The sequence below is a fragment of the Sinohyriopsis cumingii genome, chromosome 3, assembly GCF_028554795.1.
Source record: "Sinohyriopsis cumingii isolate HCF-2022 chromosome 3, ASM2855479v2, whole genome shotgun sequence".
NCBI classification, from domain to species: domain Eukaryota; kingdom Metazoa; phylum Mollusca; class Bivalvia; order Unionida; family Unionidae; genus Sinohyriopsis; species Sinohyriopsis cumingii.
Window position 1 is genome coordinate 66,663,842 of NC_142963.1, and position 18,137 is coordinate 66,681,978.

Sequence of the window (18,137 nt, forward strand, 5' to 3'; positions counted from 1 at the left end):
TGTTAGTTGCAGTATTTACTTTCTTGCACATGTAATTAAAGGCTGATTAAATATTAATGTACATTTGCATTTGTGAGTGTTTAAAATTTATTCTACCTGATAACCAACGGCCAATACTTAAATTATCCTAAGTGCACATTTGTGATGTACCATAATTTTTGCCAGATATGCCCATATTTTTTTTTAAAAGGGATAACAGGGTTTGGCATATGTACTGTGTATGTAGCCAATTTATTCTTTTCTTCCTACAATCCATGCTGAACTGAGTTGCATAAAATCTGTTAGTAATTTACCTAAAAAAATTTCCAAGAAACAATTACAGGGATGACATGAAATCAATCCATTCGTCTTGGATCCAAATCTAAGCAGTATGAAAAATTGCTGGTACTCAATGTATGTGCATTATTTTATGCCCAAAGCTGCACAAAGATATCTACTCACTTGCCACTTGATCGAAGTAACAGCGTTGGTTACATGCATTCTCTGACACTAAGCACTTGTCTGTCAATTATCATGAAATGTCTAATGACTAATATCTAACAAATGAATGTTCATATTTCAGTAAGTGATATGCCTTTTAGCATAGCAGATGCATTCTGATAAATTTACTCAAGTATGCCCTCATGAACTGCTGCCACTATCTTAGTGAAATCTGACTGCTTACAATTTAAAACTGACTGTGAGCAACAATTCCAAAGCTAACTTTTATGGGGCTTGTATTAGTCTCTAGTAGCCATTATAAACATTAAATATATTAATTGTGATCTTGACATCAAAATGTTAGCCCCTTTTATACATCTGTACATTAAAATTGAACATTTAAACTTTTAATCAACACAATATATGAATATACCATTGAATTATGTACATACCTACCATGAAAGTATATAAAAGACAAAACAATAAACAGTAACATTCTTTTCTAAGATATCAAAGTAAAGACATGCTAATGAGATGATAAAAAACAGAAATGTAATTTTGTTTTTGTATTTTTTTAAAAATAATTTTTGAAATCTTTTTGCTAAAGCTATTATCTTTGTCATCTACTAGAAATCAGTTTTGACTGGTTTTGAGTAACCTTGGATTTCAGCAAGTAGTTCAAGTATACTTCATGCATCAATAATTCCCCTGACTATCCACTACAACTCATGCCCCACATGAAAAGCATGCAGCATGTGGTCCACTCATCTAATTCTTATGCTTATTCACATCTACATTATGGAAAATACTAAGGGTAACCAATCACAAGACAAAATGCATAGTCAGTAATATGGAAAGCTTACCATTAAATAAACATATTTATCAGTGCTTCCAACTGCACTTGTCATAATTGGCTGTATACAGCATGGACAATTCTTTGTGATCATGTGCTAAAGACTGTCACTTAATCTATGTAAAGAATAAATTGTTTTCACCATGACCTCTTTTAGTTGTAACCGTGTAGAACTAAGAGAGATGAATCTAATTGAAAAGTTACATGATTATAACAAACAGCATCCATTAAACACAAAATGTCAACAAAGTCCTTGATACATGAAATATAGGTTAATGACACTTTTTTTCACAAAAAGTGTGGGATACTCATTAAGATGCATCCCTCACCAAAATTCATCATACCAAATATAGTAGTATGTATACAGGAGGTACAAAAATATATTTAACATAATCCAGTAAAATGTCAAATGTAGGCCACAGTTAACTTTTGTTATTAGGGTGTGGTACTAACAAAGATGCACACAATCTTGTTTAATGATTCTGGCATGATCAGTGCTCAAGACTGAACCGAAGTCAGTAAAGCACGAAAGCAAATTTTTAAGTAAATTATGTTTCTCCGATAATACTTACCCAATCACATTTACATGAGGAATATTAGCCTGCTATCTCGAAAAATCCAGCCCTACTAACGTTGTTGTTGTTGTGGGGTTTAATGCCATTTTTCAGCACACGATAGGCTATGCATGGCAGCCAGTATATTAATGGTGGAAGAAGAACCCAGGAAAACCCTGGGAAGAACCACCAACCCACAAGAAGCTACTGGCAAGCTTTCTCACATACCCACACTGGCCGAATCCTAGACTCAAACCCACGCAGACAGAGGTGAGATGGCAGTGATCCATAACGGAGAGCGCTTCAGAACACTCGGCCACTCAAGGGACCCCCAGTCCTACTAAAAGATGAAAATCATCTTTTCCTGCCTATTTTCAGTAGACAAAGGGCAATTACTCTTGCCCATTATCTCCCCTTGGCAACATCAGATGTTGCTATTCTTTTTAAAGATGAGTGAGATATTAACGAGGATGTTTGCATGGTGGTGTGGTTTGGAGGATTATTTAAGTATGAGATTGGGTAAGTATTCTTGGAGAAACATAATTTACTTAAAAATTTGCTTCCTCCTTTGAATACATTCCCTGATCACATTACCTTAGGAGAATAAGTAATAGGAGGAAAGGATGCTGAGCATTTGACCTCTACTTTGGGTATCCTTCTAGGGAAGGATAACTGGATTCACCATGTGAATAATAACCCATTCTACTAATTACAAAAGTAACACAGCCTGTAAAGAAAACGATTACTAAAATCTTCTTTCCAACAAAATTTCACTGGCAAATTCAGCGAAACTAATGGGCTGTGTTGATTGATCTAGTTCGGTCTAGTGACCATCTATGCTGCCGCCATCAGACCAACAAGGTAAGGTTTTCCTTTGCACAGATAAATCTTTGAGATAAAATTTGACGTTGACTCTGCATGCCAACCAACAGCTTCTATATTATACCAGATCAAAACATTATGTTTGAACACCAGACTCAGAGATACTGCTTGAAGTTTCTGAGCTGTAATTTTTGTGAGGCAACTCTGATCTAGTGAAATATCAGAGTACACCAAGTGTACATGCCACATCGGCCACAAAGCAAAGGCTTGAGGGGTGATTCCCCCCCCTCCCAAAAGGAAGAGGCTGCTCTTGCTCTTTGAATTCTCTCCACAAGCAATGATTTAAATTATCAGTCTTGCAAGGCTGCTCTGACAAGAGCCAAGCATGGAGAGCTGTATGGTCTAGGCACAAACGGACCATTGTTTATTGAGAAGATTAAGGTTGGCCATAATCATCCTGGGTAGATTTATCACTAGATCAAATAAATCGGTGGCCCAGGGCTTGCCTCATCTGAGAGGCTATCAGAATCATTTTGCAACTCTGACCCCATACATTTTGTATTATTTTGGTATCAGAACCATGTGAGGGTTAGCAAATATGCCCACAACCCTCCCATCTGATTGATAGTGCATCCAAAGCCCAAGCTTCTGGGTCTGGGACTGGAGAGACAAAGGTGGGTAACTTGTGAAGCCACTTTGTCACAAAAGTTCAATCATCAGATACCCCCAAAGTGCACAAATCTTAGTGAAGACCGACTAATGAAGAGACCATCATGTGAAGGACTGGGTTGGCTGGGAATGTGTCTGATTCATACACCGACATGGAGATTGTCACAACAATGTAGAAATTGCTAGATCAGTACACACAGGTCAGGTGATTTTGTTTCTCCCTGTTTGAGCAGACAGATCACCACCAGAGTTGTTGGACCCAATGAAGACTGTTTTTGCCTGAGAATCGATCTTTTCAGAAGTGAAAGGCATTGATGACAGCCTTCATTTCTAGGATGCTGGTGTGTAGAGGCTGTTCCACTGATGGTAGTTAACTCCAGCAACAGCTGGGCAACCCAACTGAGCGCAATGGCATCGGTATATACCATTATTTCTGCTTGGGGCTTCACCATTGGGATTCCCATGGTCAGCCAACCTGATTGCAGGAATTATTAAATCTTGAGTGTGATCATCATGACTGTTGATCATGGGGATTTGAAAAGTGGCACCATTGTACTCACATTGTTATTTCTAAGGGGTGCATAAAAGGACAGCCAAGAGCGATCAAGTCCAATGCCGAATCGAATAAACTGAGGAGTTGCAAAAACTCTCTTACTGAGATCCAAGTCCTACTGGTAATGGGCTCAATTCTAATTATGTGAAAACAAGGAAGTCATACCAGATTCCAGTTGCTTAAAAATTCTATGGTCAAATGAATGAAACTCTAGGATGGACAGAGGTCTGACTTGCCCAGTTCACTAGAAAGCCCAGATAATCTAAAAGGGAGAGAAGATCGTTCCTGCCTTGGGACAGGATAGAACATTGGAGATAAAGTCGATCATAACAGGGTGATTATGCAATCCATAATCTTGGTGAAAGTCCAAGGGCTGACCTTGAGGCTAATGGGAAAACTCTGAACTGACAAACTGTGTCAGGGTAAGCATAATGGAAATATTTTTGTGATACGCATAGGAAAGGGATGTGAAAATATGTGTCGGTCAGATTGAGACTGATGGCATACTCGTCTTGTTGAACAGAGAGGCAGATTTATCTCGCCATCAGATTCCTGAATATGGGAGACACAATCAGTTGAGTGTGGCAACTCAAGACAATTATGGGTCTCAATTTTCATTTGCTTTCCGAATAAGAAACAGCCTCATTAATACCCCAGGGATTGTGGTCTATGCACAAGCTCCACTGTCATTTGTTTTTAATGAGTGACCATATCTCCTGTTACATATATCTGATTTAATATATATATATATTTATTTTAATTTAATTTGTTTGTTTGTCAGTTTTAAATATTTTTATTTTTTTATTTTTCTTACATGCTACGGTATGTAAATTTATTCACTGAAGATGATATTTTTCCAGAAAATTGGTTAACCTGAATTATTCTTTTCATAAACACCAGGTGTTGATCTAAATTATGACCTTGATTCAAAATTAGTAAACAAAGTTCTATTTTATTTTAAAATGATTGGTTGTTTCCAAGGTCATGATGGGCATATATGGTTTAAGATGTAAACAATTTTTAATTTTTTTATTATTTTAGAGAACATTATTGGTCTAATCAAGGCCATATTCTGTGTACGTGATATAAACATGATAATGTAATTCCCCCCTCCCATTTGATTTCGCAGTTCTGGTTTTTCCATAACCCAATATTTTAAGAGTACTTACACAGATTTTGGAAAGACATTGTTTACAAGTTTAATTTGGATTTCCAGCACTGGAGTGCCATTATTTGTATTTCTACATGTAATTGTAGATAAGCACAGTACTGACTACAGCATACGTCATCGTCATCCATCTTGGATTTTCCATCAGGATTTGAACTTGAAATTATTAGAACATTTATTACTAGGACTTTTGTAATTTAATTCGTGGATTATTCTTTGATTATTTTTGGATTTGATTCTTGAAGCCGTAAGTTCTTCTCCTTTATTCATTTTCAAAGAATTATCCAGGAAAATAAATTATTTGTTAAATTATAAGAAGCTTGTTGTTTTCACTCTTTCTGTGTTACTGTTTATTCAAGTCTAAACATGTAACACTCCTGTTGTAGAAAGGCATACTTCTGATCTGATAGTGCATCTGTGAAGAGGGGAGAGGAAGTAGATGGGAGTTGTTGATGAATGAAACCCAAAGTCCCTCTGAAATGACCTGGATCACCCACCCACCTACTCGGTTCTGACAGAATAGGGAGATCCAGTGAGCTCAAAATTTGGTTTCTTACCTCCACTGTACAACTCTTCCTAGGGATAGAAATCTGCCAATGAGGACAAATCCAAAATTGAATAAGCAACGACATCCCAAACCAGCTCTGACTTGGCATGGAGCACATTTTCTCCACCTTATAAAACAGATGAGCTGATATATGAACAACTGCTATATTCTTGTCAAATGCCAGGAGATCAGCACTGAAGGTGTCTATCACCTTAAGTCTAGCCAATTGGGAAAAGAACCAGAAGGACAGCGTCTCTTCCTAATCAAGATCTACCAATTCTTTAGCATTAGATTCTTGAGCAGCAAAAGAGGGTGGAGGACATTCTGAAGTAGCCAACACCTTATAAATGTCCTCAACAGCATCCTGAAAGCTGAACTTCAGTCTGTTTCAAGGTCGCATCTGAGTATAATGTCAAAGATTTGAAGAAAGTGCATAGAGGTAAAATCTGGGTCTAACTGCAGCTTTGGCAAAGATATACAAGGCAGCATGAAGACTAAATTCAATCTCTATGAAAACATCACTAGCTCTCCCTGGTGGACAAGCAGTGAACACATGGAAGTTCAGTACTGCCAGAACTACCAGCTGGTTTGTATGGTGAAGGGTCGGCCTAAAGCTGGTGGCACAGAAGACGGTCTGGCTATTACCAGTACTGGCTGCTCCAACAGTCTGGTTGGACAGGCAGATTTCTCATTAGATAGATGGATCTGTCAATAAAATCCCTGTCCTAGTTGGCTGGACTGATTCAATGCAAAGGTCCCCATGTTGCATGTTGGAATGGCTGGACAGCTGCTGATGGCTGGATAGTCGGCGACGGTGCAGTTTTATTATGCTTTGGATCCAATGGTCTGGTACAAATCCCATGTATCCAGACTTATAGGCCATGCTCAGACATGCGGGGGGTGGGGACGACTTGTGCATACTGGGCTGTCTAAAATTGGGGAACAATGCCCCAAAAGGTCGGATATGCAAATGACAAACTAGCTGCTTGGCCGTCTTCTCAAAAGGTCTCCAGTGCTGGATGGTCAGTGATGACTGGACTGTTGATGACAGCTGTAGAGCTGCTGACAGCTTGAGGATGTTAACAGTGTGGTGGTATAAGGAGGTGGAACCAATGGATCTGGTATGAACCTCACATGCCCTAACTTGCAGACCCAAAGGCCATGCTCTGACATGTGGTGGGACTTATGCCCACTGGGCTGCCTAAAACTGGTGAACATTGCCCAATGAGTCAGAACTGCCAACAATAAATAGTAGGTTTTCTTCCTTGACTTATTTTGCTTTTTCTTCCCTCCAATGCCATGGTGACTATTGCTTTGAACATGCATTTCATGCATTTAGTAGACGTTTAGGCTTAAACGACACGAGAAAAGAAAACAATGCATAGATTTGTAAATTAGTATTTGACTAACTAGCTAATACTATAGTCAAGACTTTCTCTGACCATCAATTACATATGCTGCTGGTTATAAACGATGAACACATTATAGCATTTAGATGACATTCTGCTGAAACAACACAAGAATGCAAAGCATAAATTAGTAATCATCAGGTTACCAACTTTCTAATATATATATATTAGCAAGTTGGTAACCTGATGTATACTAATTTATGCTTTGCATTCTTGTGTTGTTTCAGCAGAATGTCATCTAAATGCTATATATATATATATATATATATATATATATATATATATATATATATATATATATATATATATATATATATATATATATATATATATATATATATATATATTCTGGTTACAATGGAGTAATCAAAAAAGTCATTGTCACATTAGAAACTTACAGCCTATCCTTTGAACTTATGCATTCATGTATTTAATTGACCTTTCTACAGAACCAGCACATAGAGGGAAAAAACAAGCATAAATTAGCAATGTAACATGTAAATAACTTGAAAAACCAACTACTTTACAAACAGAGCAAGTGAAAACAGTTAATGTTTCGCAAACTCATAATGAATTGCAGAGCTCAATGATAGCACAGGTGATGTGGTCTTAAAAGGATAAAGTCCCCAAAGGTGAAGAAAACATATTAGCAGAAGTTGTAAATAAAGAATGTATACAACTTGCAGCAGACCAATTAATCCACACAATAAATCCAAACGGAACATTGGACGAGTCAATTAGAATTAAAAAAATGGCTTTGACTGTCAGAAGATAAACTGTACAATGTTATCCAGTACAGCAGCAAAGCTAAAAACTATGGACACCTGGCAGTGCCAAGTGGAGGTAAGTAATGAAATAAACAAGAAAAGATGATTTTTGTCTTATAGTAGGGCTGAATTTGCAAGGTAGCAGGCAATTATTCCAAATGTAATGTGACTGGGTTACATATTCAAAGGGGAAATATGGTCACAGTGCCCTACATATGGAATGAGCATTTGGTACTCATCAAGATGCATCCCCACATCAAGTTTAATGATTCTAAGAAGAACAGCATATATACAAGGTGCAAAAAATATCTGGTCATGAACTAGGTGCAAAAACTTAACCTAAGCCAGTAAAATATTTAATGTAGGTCACAAATACCTTCTTTTCTTGTAAAAATGTGGTACTAACAGAGATGACTATAATCATCTAGGTTGAAAATCCTAGAATGAACTGAGCTTGAGAAATAAAAACAACATGTAACCAAATTCAGTGAAGCATGAAATATGGGTCGCAGTAACCTAGTTTTGTAATGTGGGTGTAGTACTCGTAAAGATGCACCCCATAACATGTTTTCTGAATATGCATATAACATTATACATAGAGGATGCAAAAAGAACTGTTTGGTTCCGAGCTAAATGCAATAATTAACCAATTGTGATATGTATGTCAGCAACATTCTTTTACTGTAATGGTGCAGTACTAATAAAGCTGCATTCAATCATCAAGTCTGATCAACCTATCATGAACAGAGCTTGAAAAAAAAACTTAAAATGCAAAATTGAACAAAGTCAGTTAAGTATGAAATATGGGTCACAATGTCCAAGTTTCAAGACGAAGGTGTAGTTTTCATCAAGATGCATTTCCTCATTCAGTTTCATTATTCCAGATATAAAAGTACGTATAAAATGTGCAACAAATTTAAGCTAAATGTAAGACCTTAACCAAGAATGAACAAGTAATTTTTTTTGTATGTACAATGTTAGCCCCTTAGCACCCTCCTCAGGAGGTAGGTACAATAAAATCCGCTCCAAATTGTTGCCTAGGACCTATGAAGAATGACCTATGATAAACCAGCTGTGTTTCAGACTCCAGGACAGTCAATAAAAAAGAAACACTTCTATCCACTTATTTCATGTTTATTATGAACTTTAACTGATGCACTGTACTTCTTAAAGAAACCTCAATATGTCAAAGGGAAATCACCTAGCAAATGACAAATAATTACATGTAAGGGGCTACATGGCTTTTGTGGCAACAAGTTTGTGAATATACAGACAGATGAACTAGTACAAAGATGGAAAAGGCAATTTAATCTAGGTTTTCTGCACCTCGATAGGGGACCCAAATCCTAGTGTATGCTAACCTAAACTCAAGCAAGATATGGTAAGAAAAAACCTGTGAGCTTGATATTTTATTGTGGGTATCACTTTTCATGATTTTGCTAAGAAACAATTGTGTTGGTAAATAAATGGATAACTTTGTTTCTGACGGGAAAAGGGGTCTGACTTCTTTATGGATAGATCTTTCTTCATTGGGTCCTTAGATTCATATTTTGTACTTGAAATCAATGAAAACTAATACCCAACAAACACCACTAAATTCACTTGTGATGTACATGCCTGTCTGATGTAAAGTACCCTGAATTCAGTCTTTATAGTGGTGGTATATGGTATATGAAATATTAAATAAAAATCCATTAGCAAAAAAGCTTCCCAAAAGAGTCATTACAAAGAGTGCACCCATTATTACTGTAGGTTACCTGACTTTTCTCTTTCATTTCCTGATACTGCTTGATAGACTTTTTTAGATTTTAAACCTGCCAAAAATATGATAAAATTCCTATGAAACAAATTTATACCAAATAAATAATACTAGTGACTCACATTTAAAGCACCTGATTTACTATGGTGATTATGATCTGACCTAATCTGTTATGGGCATACATTCAAGAATGCTAAATCAAGAATGTCTCATTTTAAAATGAGTAATTCTGAAGAGCAGGTTCTTTCTCTCCCGCCATCACTCTTCCCCTCTTTCTCTCTTTCTATCCCTCTCTCTCTCAGCAATCAGTCATTACTGTCTTGATTCTAAGTTTTTGAGCAAATGGATACTAAATGTGCAACACAAATGATGCATTATGCACATTTGTCTTCTAGACCCTTTGAGACTTACGACAGTGTCCAGTTATTTTGCAAGAGAGTAATATGTAAAGAAATGTTGGCCACATGAAGCACAACAAATTGACCAAAGTCAATTAGTACATTATGTGTAGCTTACGTGGTGTGGCTGCTAGGGATGCCTTGAGGGTACCAGGTTCTGCCTCTGCTGCAGGAATGGCTCCTTCCATGGTCTCTGGTTCCTTGTGATCTGGGGATGGCTGGGTCAGTTTCTTGCTTCGCTTTGTCAGTGCCTTGGCAATGGAGGAGTGATCAGTTGGAAGATTGGCCAGCTGATGGAAGACATTTCTCTTCCTGATGATGGTGTACACCAAGTTGGAGTTTCCTGATGGTAGAAAATATTTGAAAATGTGGAGATATCTGTCAATGTATACTAATTACCCATAACATTTATTTTAGTATTTTAGTCATTTCATAACAGATAGATATTTATTATGGTTTGCTGTCATTATAAATGGTCAAAAAGTTTATGGTAATCTTGTATTTTTCTTCAGATTTACAAGATCTTGGATAAAAGTATTAATAAATAGCACACATACAGACATTAGTTAGTAATTCCCTATGACAGCAACAGCCATAAAATTCTGTCAATACAATGTAAAATCTATACAATTACACTTAGCCCTCATAACAAACTTTTTTTTAGACTGTGTATAAAAGTAGATACATAACTAAAATAAAAAATATTCAGTGCTGATTGACAAACACTTAACAAACTTAATAAATCTGCCTTTTTTGAAATATGAATTATGGTACCATAATCTCTGTTAACTAAGGTACAGTATACCCAGGTCATTTGCAATGGTATTTGCCACCCAAAAAAATCACTTTAGTAATTACAGTTTACTATGATTTACTTGCAACTAAATATAATTGCAAATACATACAGATAAAGCAAAAAAAACACAATGCAAGCAAGTGAAAACTTTTGCCAATAAATATTTTTTTGAAACAACAGGTCCAAGCAGGGCTGATAGTTTACCTGCATTAAAAAAAAAATAGCTGACCACTTAACAAATCAGGCTTAAGTAGTAGTATAAGAACATATACTATATAAACTTTCTTTCAAGCTTTATATTATGTTGATTTTACCTATTTTACTATATCTGATAGCAAAAACTTTCAAAAAATGAAAGCAAAATTAATATGCACAGTTTCTTGCTCATAATCAAGATGTTGTTAATAATAAACCAAAAAGATCAAAAATATGGCTTCAAGAGTGGCAATAAACTCAGGCAGTTTGATGCAAGCTCATGTCATTAATATGCATCAATCTCACACATTACTGAAACACTCCAAGATCCTGATGCTAGACATATATACGTTATGTTTGATCTAAATCAGATCACAAATATGGCTTCCTGGTTGGTAACAAGCTCAGCCAATCAGATGCAAGATTACATCATAAAAAGTGTTGACCTTACTCATCAACTCATCCTAGATCTTGATCATGAGCCAACATTTTAAGTCAGATAAAAATCGGTTCATATATATGGCTTCCAGAATGGTAACAAATTCAACCAATTTGATGTGAGACTAACTCATTAATATTCATGCATCTGACTTGTTATCACACTTGTATAATATCCTGATGATATAATCTTATATTCAAATTTTGATCAAAATCAGATCAGAAGTATGACCTCTAGGGTGGTAACAAACAAAGCCAATCAAATACAAGATCACCTTACAAATATATATATGTATTTCACTCATTATAAAACCCATTCAAGATCACAATGATAAAAGCAGATATCCCAAACTTGAGCAAAGCAAGATAAGAAATCAGAGCTCCAAAGGGGTAACAACTTTCAGTAATCAGATGCAAGATTATCTCATTAATATGAGCATGTAATATCTTTATGATATAACCCACATTTCAAGTTTTATCAAAATGATATCAGAAACATGACTTATACAGAGAGTAACAAGCTCTATCAAGCAGATGCACATTTGTATATATGGATCATTATCATCATGTCCAAAAGCATGATATAAGCATATAATATAAGTCTGATCAAATCTAAATCAGAAATACAACTTCCAGAGTGTTAACAAACTCAGTCAGATGCAATATCACATGATTAATATGCACTGATTTCATTCATTACTGAACTCCTCCAGGATATTAATAAGCTTGAATTTCAAAACTGGATCAGAAAAACTGCCTCCAGAGTGATAACAAAGTTAGTTAAATGCACAATCACCTAAATAATATGAATGCTTCTTTTTCAAGACTGAAATTGTCCATGATATTGGTAATATAAATGCACTTTCCCAGTTTTGATGAAAACAGAAATCAGAGAGGTAACAAGCAATTTTAATGGAAGTAAAAGCACCAGACAGCCAGTGAGACAGAACAGACAGAGCTATACCATAAGCTCCCTTGGGCTAAAGGTCAGGTGAGCTGAAACTGGTCAGTGTGGCCTACAACACCTTGTCGTAATTTAAAATTTAGCAAAACACATATTTGTCCTCCTCGTTAAATGAAGACAATATTGATAATATAATTATTTACACTGTAGGCTATACATTGTGCTCTTATGGAACACAAAAGAGATAGATCAGAAATTCCTACATGTCAAACTATGGCATGTCCCATATGAACATATAGTACGTAACAGAATATTTCAAGAATACCTGTTTGAATACAAAACTTGCAGGGATTATATATATATATATATATATATATATATATATATATATATATATATATATATATATATATATATATATCAAAGAAGGTATTATTACAATGTCTAAATGCCATTACATTTCATTAGTCTGCAAGGTACCATAGAAATCATCTTCATATTGTCACACACTTCACTGAAGCTTCTATTCATGCTAATTTCATAAGAACTTAAAAATATTCAATTATTCTTGTCTATTCTAGGATGATTAATATTAGAATTCATACTAATTTCTCACAAATCATGCTCAAACTCAACTGAATGTGAAAACAATCATGCATCATATGCACAAGCTCTACCAATTTACTTCATTCATTTAATCTGTCCTATATTAAAAAAATTCCCCCTTCCTTTCATATGATGTGAGGGATTCTTCATTGCTAACCATGTCCTGCTATACCAAAATACTTCAGAACTTATTTTCCTGACCTCCATACAAAATGTATAATGATATAAGGTATTTTGTAAATTACCATCAAACTGGTACTGTATAATATTGTTGAAGACTTCCAGTAAGAAGAACACCAGATGGTGATTTGTGGGACTAGCATATAGGAACCATGATGTACTAAATGCCTGGTAAAAAAAAGAGAACAATATATACTTGCAATTAAGTCAAATCCAACTGCAAAGAGCACAGACCCTGACCTGCCTTCACGTAATGGGCTAGCAGATCTGTGCAGTTTTATAGGACTAATCAGTAAAATAAACAACACAGACCCCATTACAGACTAGTAAATTATGGCCCATGTTGTTTGCAGTAGTATCTTTTGCTATGTGAACCGTTTACAAATTCAATTGTTTTAAGAACATCCTTACTTTCATTCTGTATCAAAAGTATTTTGAAAAACCATAAGGAAAAACAATACAAGACTTGAGGGTTAATAACATTATTGCTTAACATGCATTGTGATAATAGAAGAAATAAATTTGAACCATGTAGCAGAATATTTGAATAAATAATTATTATAACTGAGAGTACGGTAAAGATATGGTAAACAAGACATATATTAAAATTTCTTTTTTTCTCATCACGCTGTCAACAAACCTTCTGTTTAAAAAACAAAAACCTTTGTTTTACACACCTTAAATCTTGAACTAAAAGAGTAATACAGCTATCCTAACACTGTAGTCAGGAGTCCGTAACTGCTGACTAAGCTAAGTACTGAACTGCAGTTATACTGAGAATTGTGATATTATCGAAGCATGATATATTGTTAATAGCACTTGTTTAATTGTGGTATACCCAACACTGTCAAATTTATTTTAAATAATGTTTTTTTGAAAGGAAATGAACATAAAAGTTTCAAATTGTTTTCTTTCAATATATGTTGCTATTTGGTCAATGGGTCTAAAATAGGACCATGTTATATCCAGAACCATGTTGTATAACAAGGCACATTATAATTGGGGAGAAATGTAGCAAGAAATTGTACTTGTATTTGTGAACCTTTGTCTTAACAATAAAGCTCTTTTTATAGTCCATCATTTTATGAAAAATATACATGTATATATTGTGCGTACATTGTAACTTCAAAATTTTGAATATCAACACTATAATGACAAGAGATACATATTAAAGTTTTCTACACTATTTTCATGCCAGCTATTACCCTGAATGGATTAATTTGGTTTTTTATAATGCATGAAGATTGTAATGTATGAAGGCAAACAGAGCAAAGTGCCTTGCCTAAGGACACACCATGGTAGCATGTATAGTCTGAAATGATGGGAATTGAACCTGCACTCTCTAGTCATGAGATAAATGACTCTGCCACTGAGCAATTGAGACTCATGGCACTGCAAATAAATGAAGGTCATAATTAACCAAAACTAGCATATAGTGCCTTGTCCAAGAACATGCTATGGTTGCAGATCTGAACTTAAATGATGGTTGGAATCAAACCTGCACCTTTCTGGTCCTGAGTCATATGCCTTAACCACAGAGCCATTGCAATTTATGTATTGAGGCAAGTAGAGTTAAATGCCTTACCCAAAGAGTCACCATTGTAACAGATCAAGGTTAATATGATGGTGAGAAATAAACCTATAACCTTCCAATGCATTAAATGCTGAGTACTGATGCTCCACACCTTGAATGGACTTGATTATACAACAAGGTTGTATCTGATTATACTATATCATGTGATCTGTCTTATTGTTGTAATTTGTTTCTGGAAAGATGTAAGAGTTGTCCATTTAATTTTGTTAACATGTTTATATTGCTGGCAAGAATGTAAAATTATGGAGTTTTTATTTATATGTTACAGACATGATTCTGGTCTTCCATAAAAAAAAGCTGAATTTTTTAAGGGGGGTTTGGGGGGAGCGCCACATGCTAACAACGCATTATACACTCATAAAAAACTGTTCCTGGTGAAACTTATGATCATAAAATAAACCAAAATAGTCATTGAAAAACAAATAAACTTACCAAAAATTTTCAACTTTACTTCAATAATTTCACAATATTTATTGTCACATGAATTTATTCTCCAATACTATTGATGCTGAAGTTATTTCATGTGCACATTAGTGTTCACATCATAATTAAGTCACAATAAGTTCTCAATTTTTGCAGCAAATATATTATACTTCTCTCTTTTCATAATAAATCTGTCTTTTCATAATAAATCTGTAAAATAGACACCCAAGTACATCAACTATATACAAATAATCCCATACATTCACTTGTCTTTTTCTCCAATGGGCACAACCTATTGATACACCAGTCGATCTCTTTTTGCGGCTTTGGCAAAGATTTCTTTAGCATTCCTTTTTGTCACCACTGACCTTTTTGGCTCAATGTGCAATCATTTCATTTCCTTCTCAATGAGAGTCTTTTTCCTTTCTAGCTGGTGCTTGTATTGGCAACATGCAGTATGCATATTCTGACAGAGGGCTACATCTGTTTAATTATGCATGAAAGCAAATTTTTAGTAAATTATGTTTCTCCGAGAATACTTACCCGATCACATTAACGTTAGGATATAAGCCTGCTACCCCTCGAATCCAGCCCTACCAAAAGACAAAAATTCGTCTTTTCTGTCTATCTCATATAGACCAAAGGGCAATAACTCTTGCCCCTTACCTCCCCTTGCCACCGCCAGGTGTCACTAGTTTTTTAAGCTGAGCGATATATATTATACGAGGATGCTCACATAGTGGGATGGTTGAGAGGGTTTTTAAGTAATGTGATCGGGTAAGTATTCATGGAGAAACATAATTTACTAAAAATTTGCTTTCTCCTTCAAATACGTTCCCTGATCACATTAACGTTAGGAGAATAGGTAATAGAAGGAGGGAATGATGAGCATCCTACCCCCACCCCAGGTACCTTCTAGGGAATGATGGCTGGATTCCCCATTTGAACGATAACCCGTTCTCCTAATTTCATCAGCAACACAGCCTAAGGTCCCGTGATATGTGACCCCTATATATGGTTAAGAAGATAGTTATTGAAATCTTCTTACCTACAAAATTTCACTGGCGAATCCAGCGAAGCTGATAGGCTGAGCTGATTGTTTTAAATGGGTTTGGGGTCATCTGGGCTGCCAACACCAGACCTACCAGATTCAAGGTTTGCCTCTGTGAAGCCAAATCTCTGAGATAAAAACTGGAGAAGGTTGACTCTGCATGCCAGCCAACAGCTTCTATTATATCTCGGATCGAAACATTGCGTTCGAATGCAAGGCTCGCTGAGATTGCTCTAATCTCATGAGCTGTAATCTTCATGAGGCGACTATGATCTTGTGAGACCACAGAGTACGATGAGCATATAACCCACTTGAGCCATGAAGCAAGGGCTTGAGGGGTGATATCCCTTTTACCAGCTTTGACCAGAAGAAAGAGGCGCTTACGTGTGTCCTGACATGCCTCTGCGCATTTTAAATAGTGCTTGAGTGCACGAACAGGATCTTGCATGGCTGTTGCTCTTGACTTATCTATGGAAGAGAGCGAGCAAATGACGATTCTTTGATTGCCAATGGATGGTAACCTATTTTTTGGCTACAAAGCCTGGTTGCGTCAGGAGGACCACCGAACCATCTGATCTGAACTGAAGAAAGTTCGGGTCACTGGAAAGGGCATGTAACTCGCTCACCCTGCATACTGAAGCTAAGGCTATCAAGAAACATGTTTTGTATGATAGTAGCTTTAATGAAGTGTGGGCTAAAGGTTCAAATTTGTCTGAATTGAGCCATGTTAAAACCCAGGACAGATTCCATTTTGGAAACAGGGTGAGGGATTTTGGTCGATTGAAATCAAAATTGGCTAAAAGATCTGATAGATCTTTGTTATGCCCAATATCACATCTACCATGATGGCGGAATGTGTCTGATATCATGGAGCGGTAGCCTATGATAGTAATTGGGGCCAACTGTTTCTCCTGGAAAAGCCAGAGAAAAAAGTCGGCCAGTTGAGGGATTGAGACACTCAAAGGGACGATGTTATTGATATGGCACCAGTCCCTGAAAACACGCCACTTTCCCTCATAAGCCTTCAGAGTGGAGGGCCTTCTTGCTCTTGAGATTCTCTCCACAGTCGAAGGTTTAAATTGTCTGTCTCGCAAGGCTGTCTGGACAAGAGCCAAGCGTGAAGAAGAAGACGGTCCGGGCAGGGGTGGAACACCCGTGACCGCGGTTGTTTGAGAAGATTTGGGCTGGTTGGAATCTTCCTGGGTAGATCTATCGCTAGATCGAGTAGCTCGGTGGCCCAGGACTTGGTCCATCTGAGAGTGGCAATCAGAATCATCCGACAGTTCTGACCCCTTAACCTCTGGATTATTTTCGGTACCAAAATCGTGGGAGGGTAGGCAAATGCCCACAACCCCTCCCAGCTGATTGACAAAGCATCCACGGCCCAAGCCTCTGGGTCTGGAACCGGAGAGACGAAGGTGGGCAACTTGCGATTCCACCTTGTCGCAAAATGATCGATCATCGGACACCCCCAAAGTGTGCAAATCCGAAGAAAGACTGATTGATGGAGTGACCATTCCGTGTGAATGACTTGACCTTTTCTGGATAGAGTGTCGGCCAAGACATTGAGTCTGCCGGGAATGTGTCTGATTTGTACGTTGATGTGGAGGTTGTTGCACCAATGTAGAAACTGCCAGATCAGAATGCCCAGGTCTGGTGATTTGGTGCCCCCTTGTTTGAAGAGGTAAGTCACCACCAGAGTTGTCTGACATAATGAGGACAGTTTTTCCTGAGAGCTGATCCTTCCAGAAATGAAAGGCATTGATGACAGCCCTCATTTCTAAAATGTTGATGTGGAGAGGCCTCTCCCCTGGCTCCCACGTGCCGCTGACTGCAGCGAAGTCCGGCAACAGGTGGGCACCCCAACCGTAGGTACTGGCGTCGGTATATACCGTTATCTCCGCTTAGGGCATCTCCAGAGGAATCCCCTTGGACAGCCAACTGGGATTGTGCCACTGATGCAGGAATGATCGTATCTTGGGAGTGATCATTATTGTTTGATTGAAGGGACTTGAAAAGGGGCACCATTGT

At 36.8% G+C, this 18,137-nt stretch overlaps 1 protein-coding gene across 2 annotated transcripts in view; it reads right to left on the reverse strand.

Annotated features, from left to right (window-relative positions):
- Nucleotides 1-18,137, reverse strand: part of LOC149803015 (protein HID1-like) — a 76,940-nt gene that overhangs the window by 24,245 nt on the left and 34,558 nt on the right. For both annotated transcript variants that reach the window (XM_089952570.1, XM_089952569.1), the window contains 2 exons: nt 13,104-13,206; nt 10,038-10,262 (listed from right to left, as the gene is read on the reverse strand). In XM_089952570.1, coding sequence (XP_089808696.1) covers nt 10,038-10,262; nt 13,104-13,206 — 328 coding nt within the window. The remainder of the gene's footprint in view (nt 1-10,037; nt 10,263-13,103; nt 13,207-18,137) is intronic.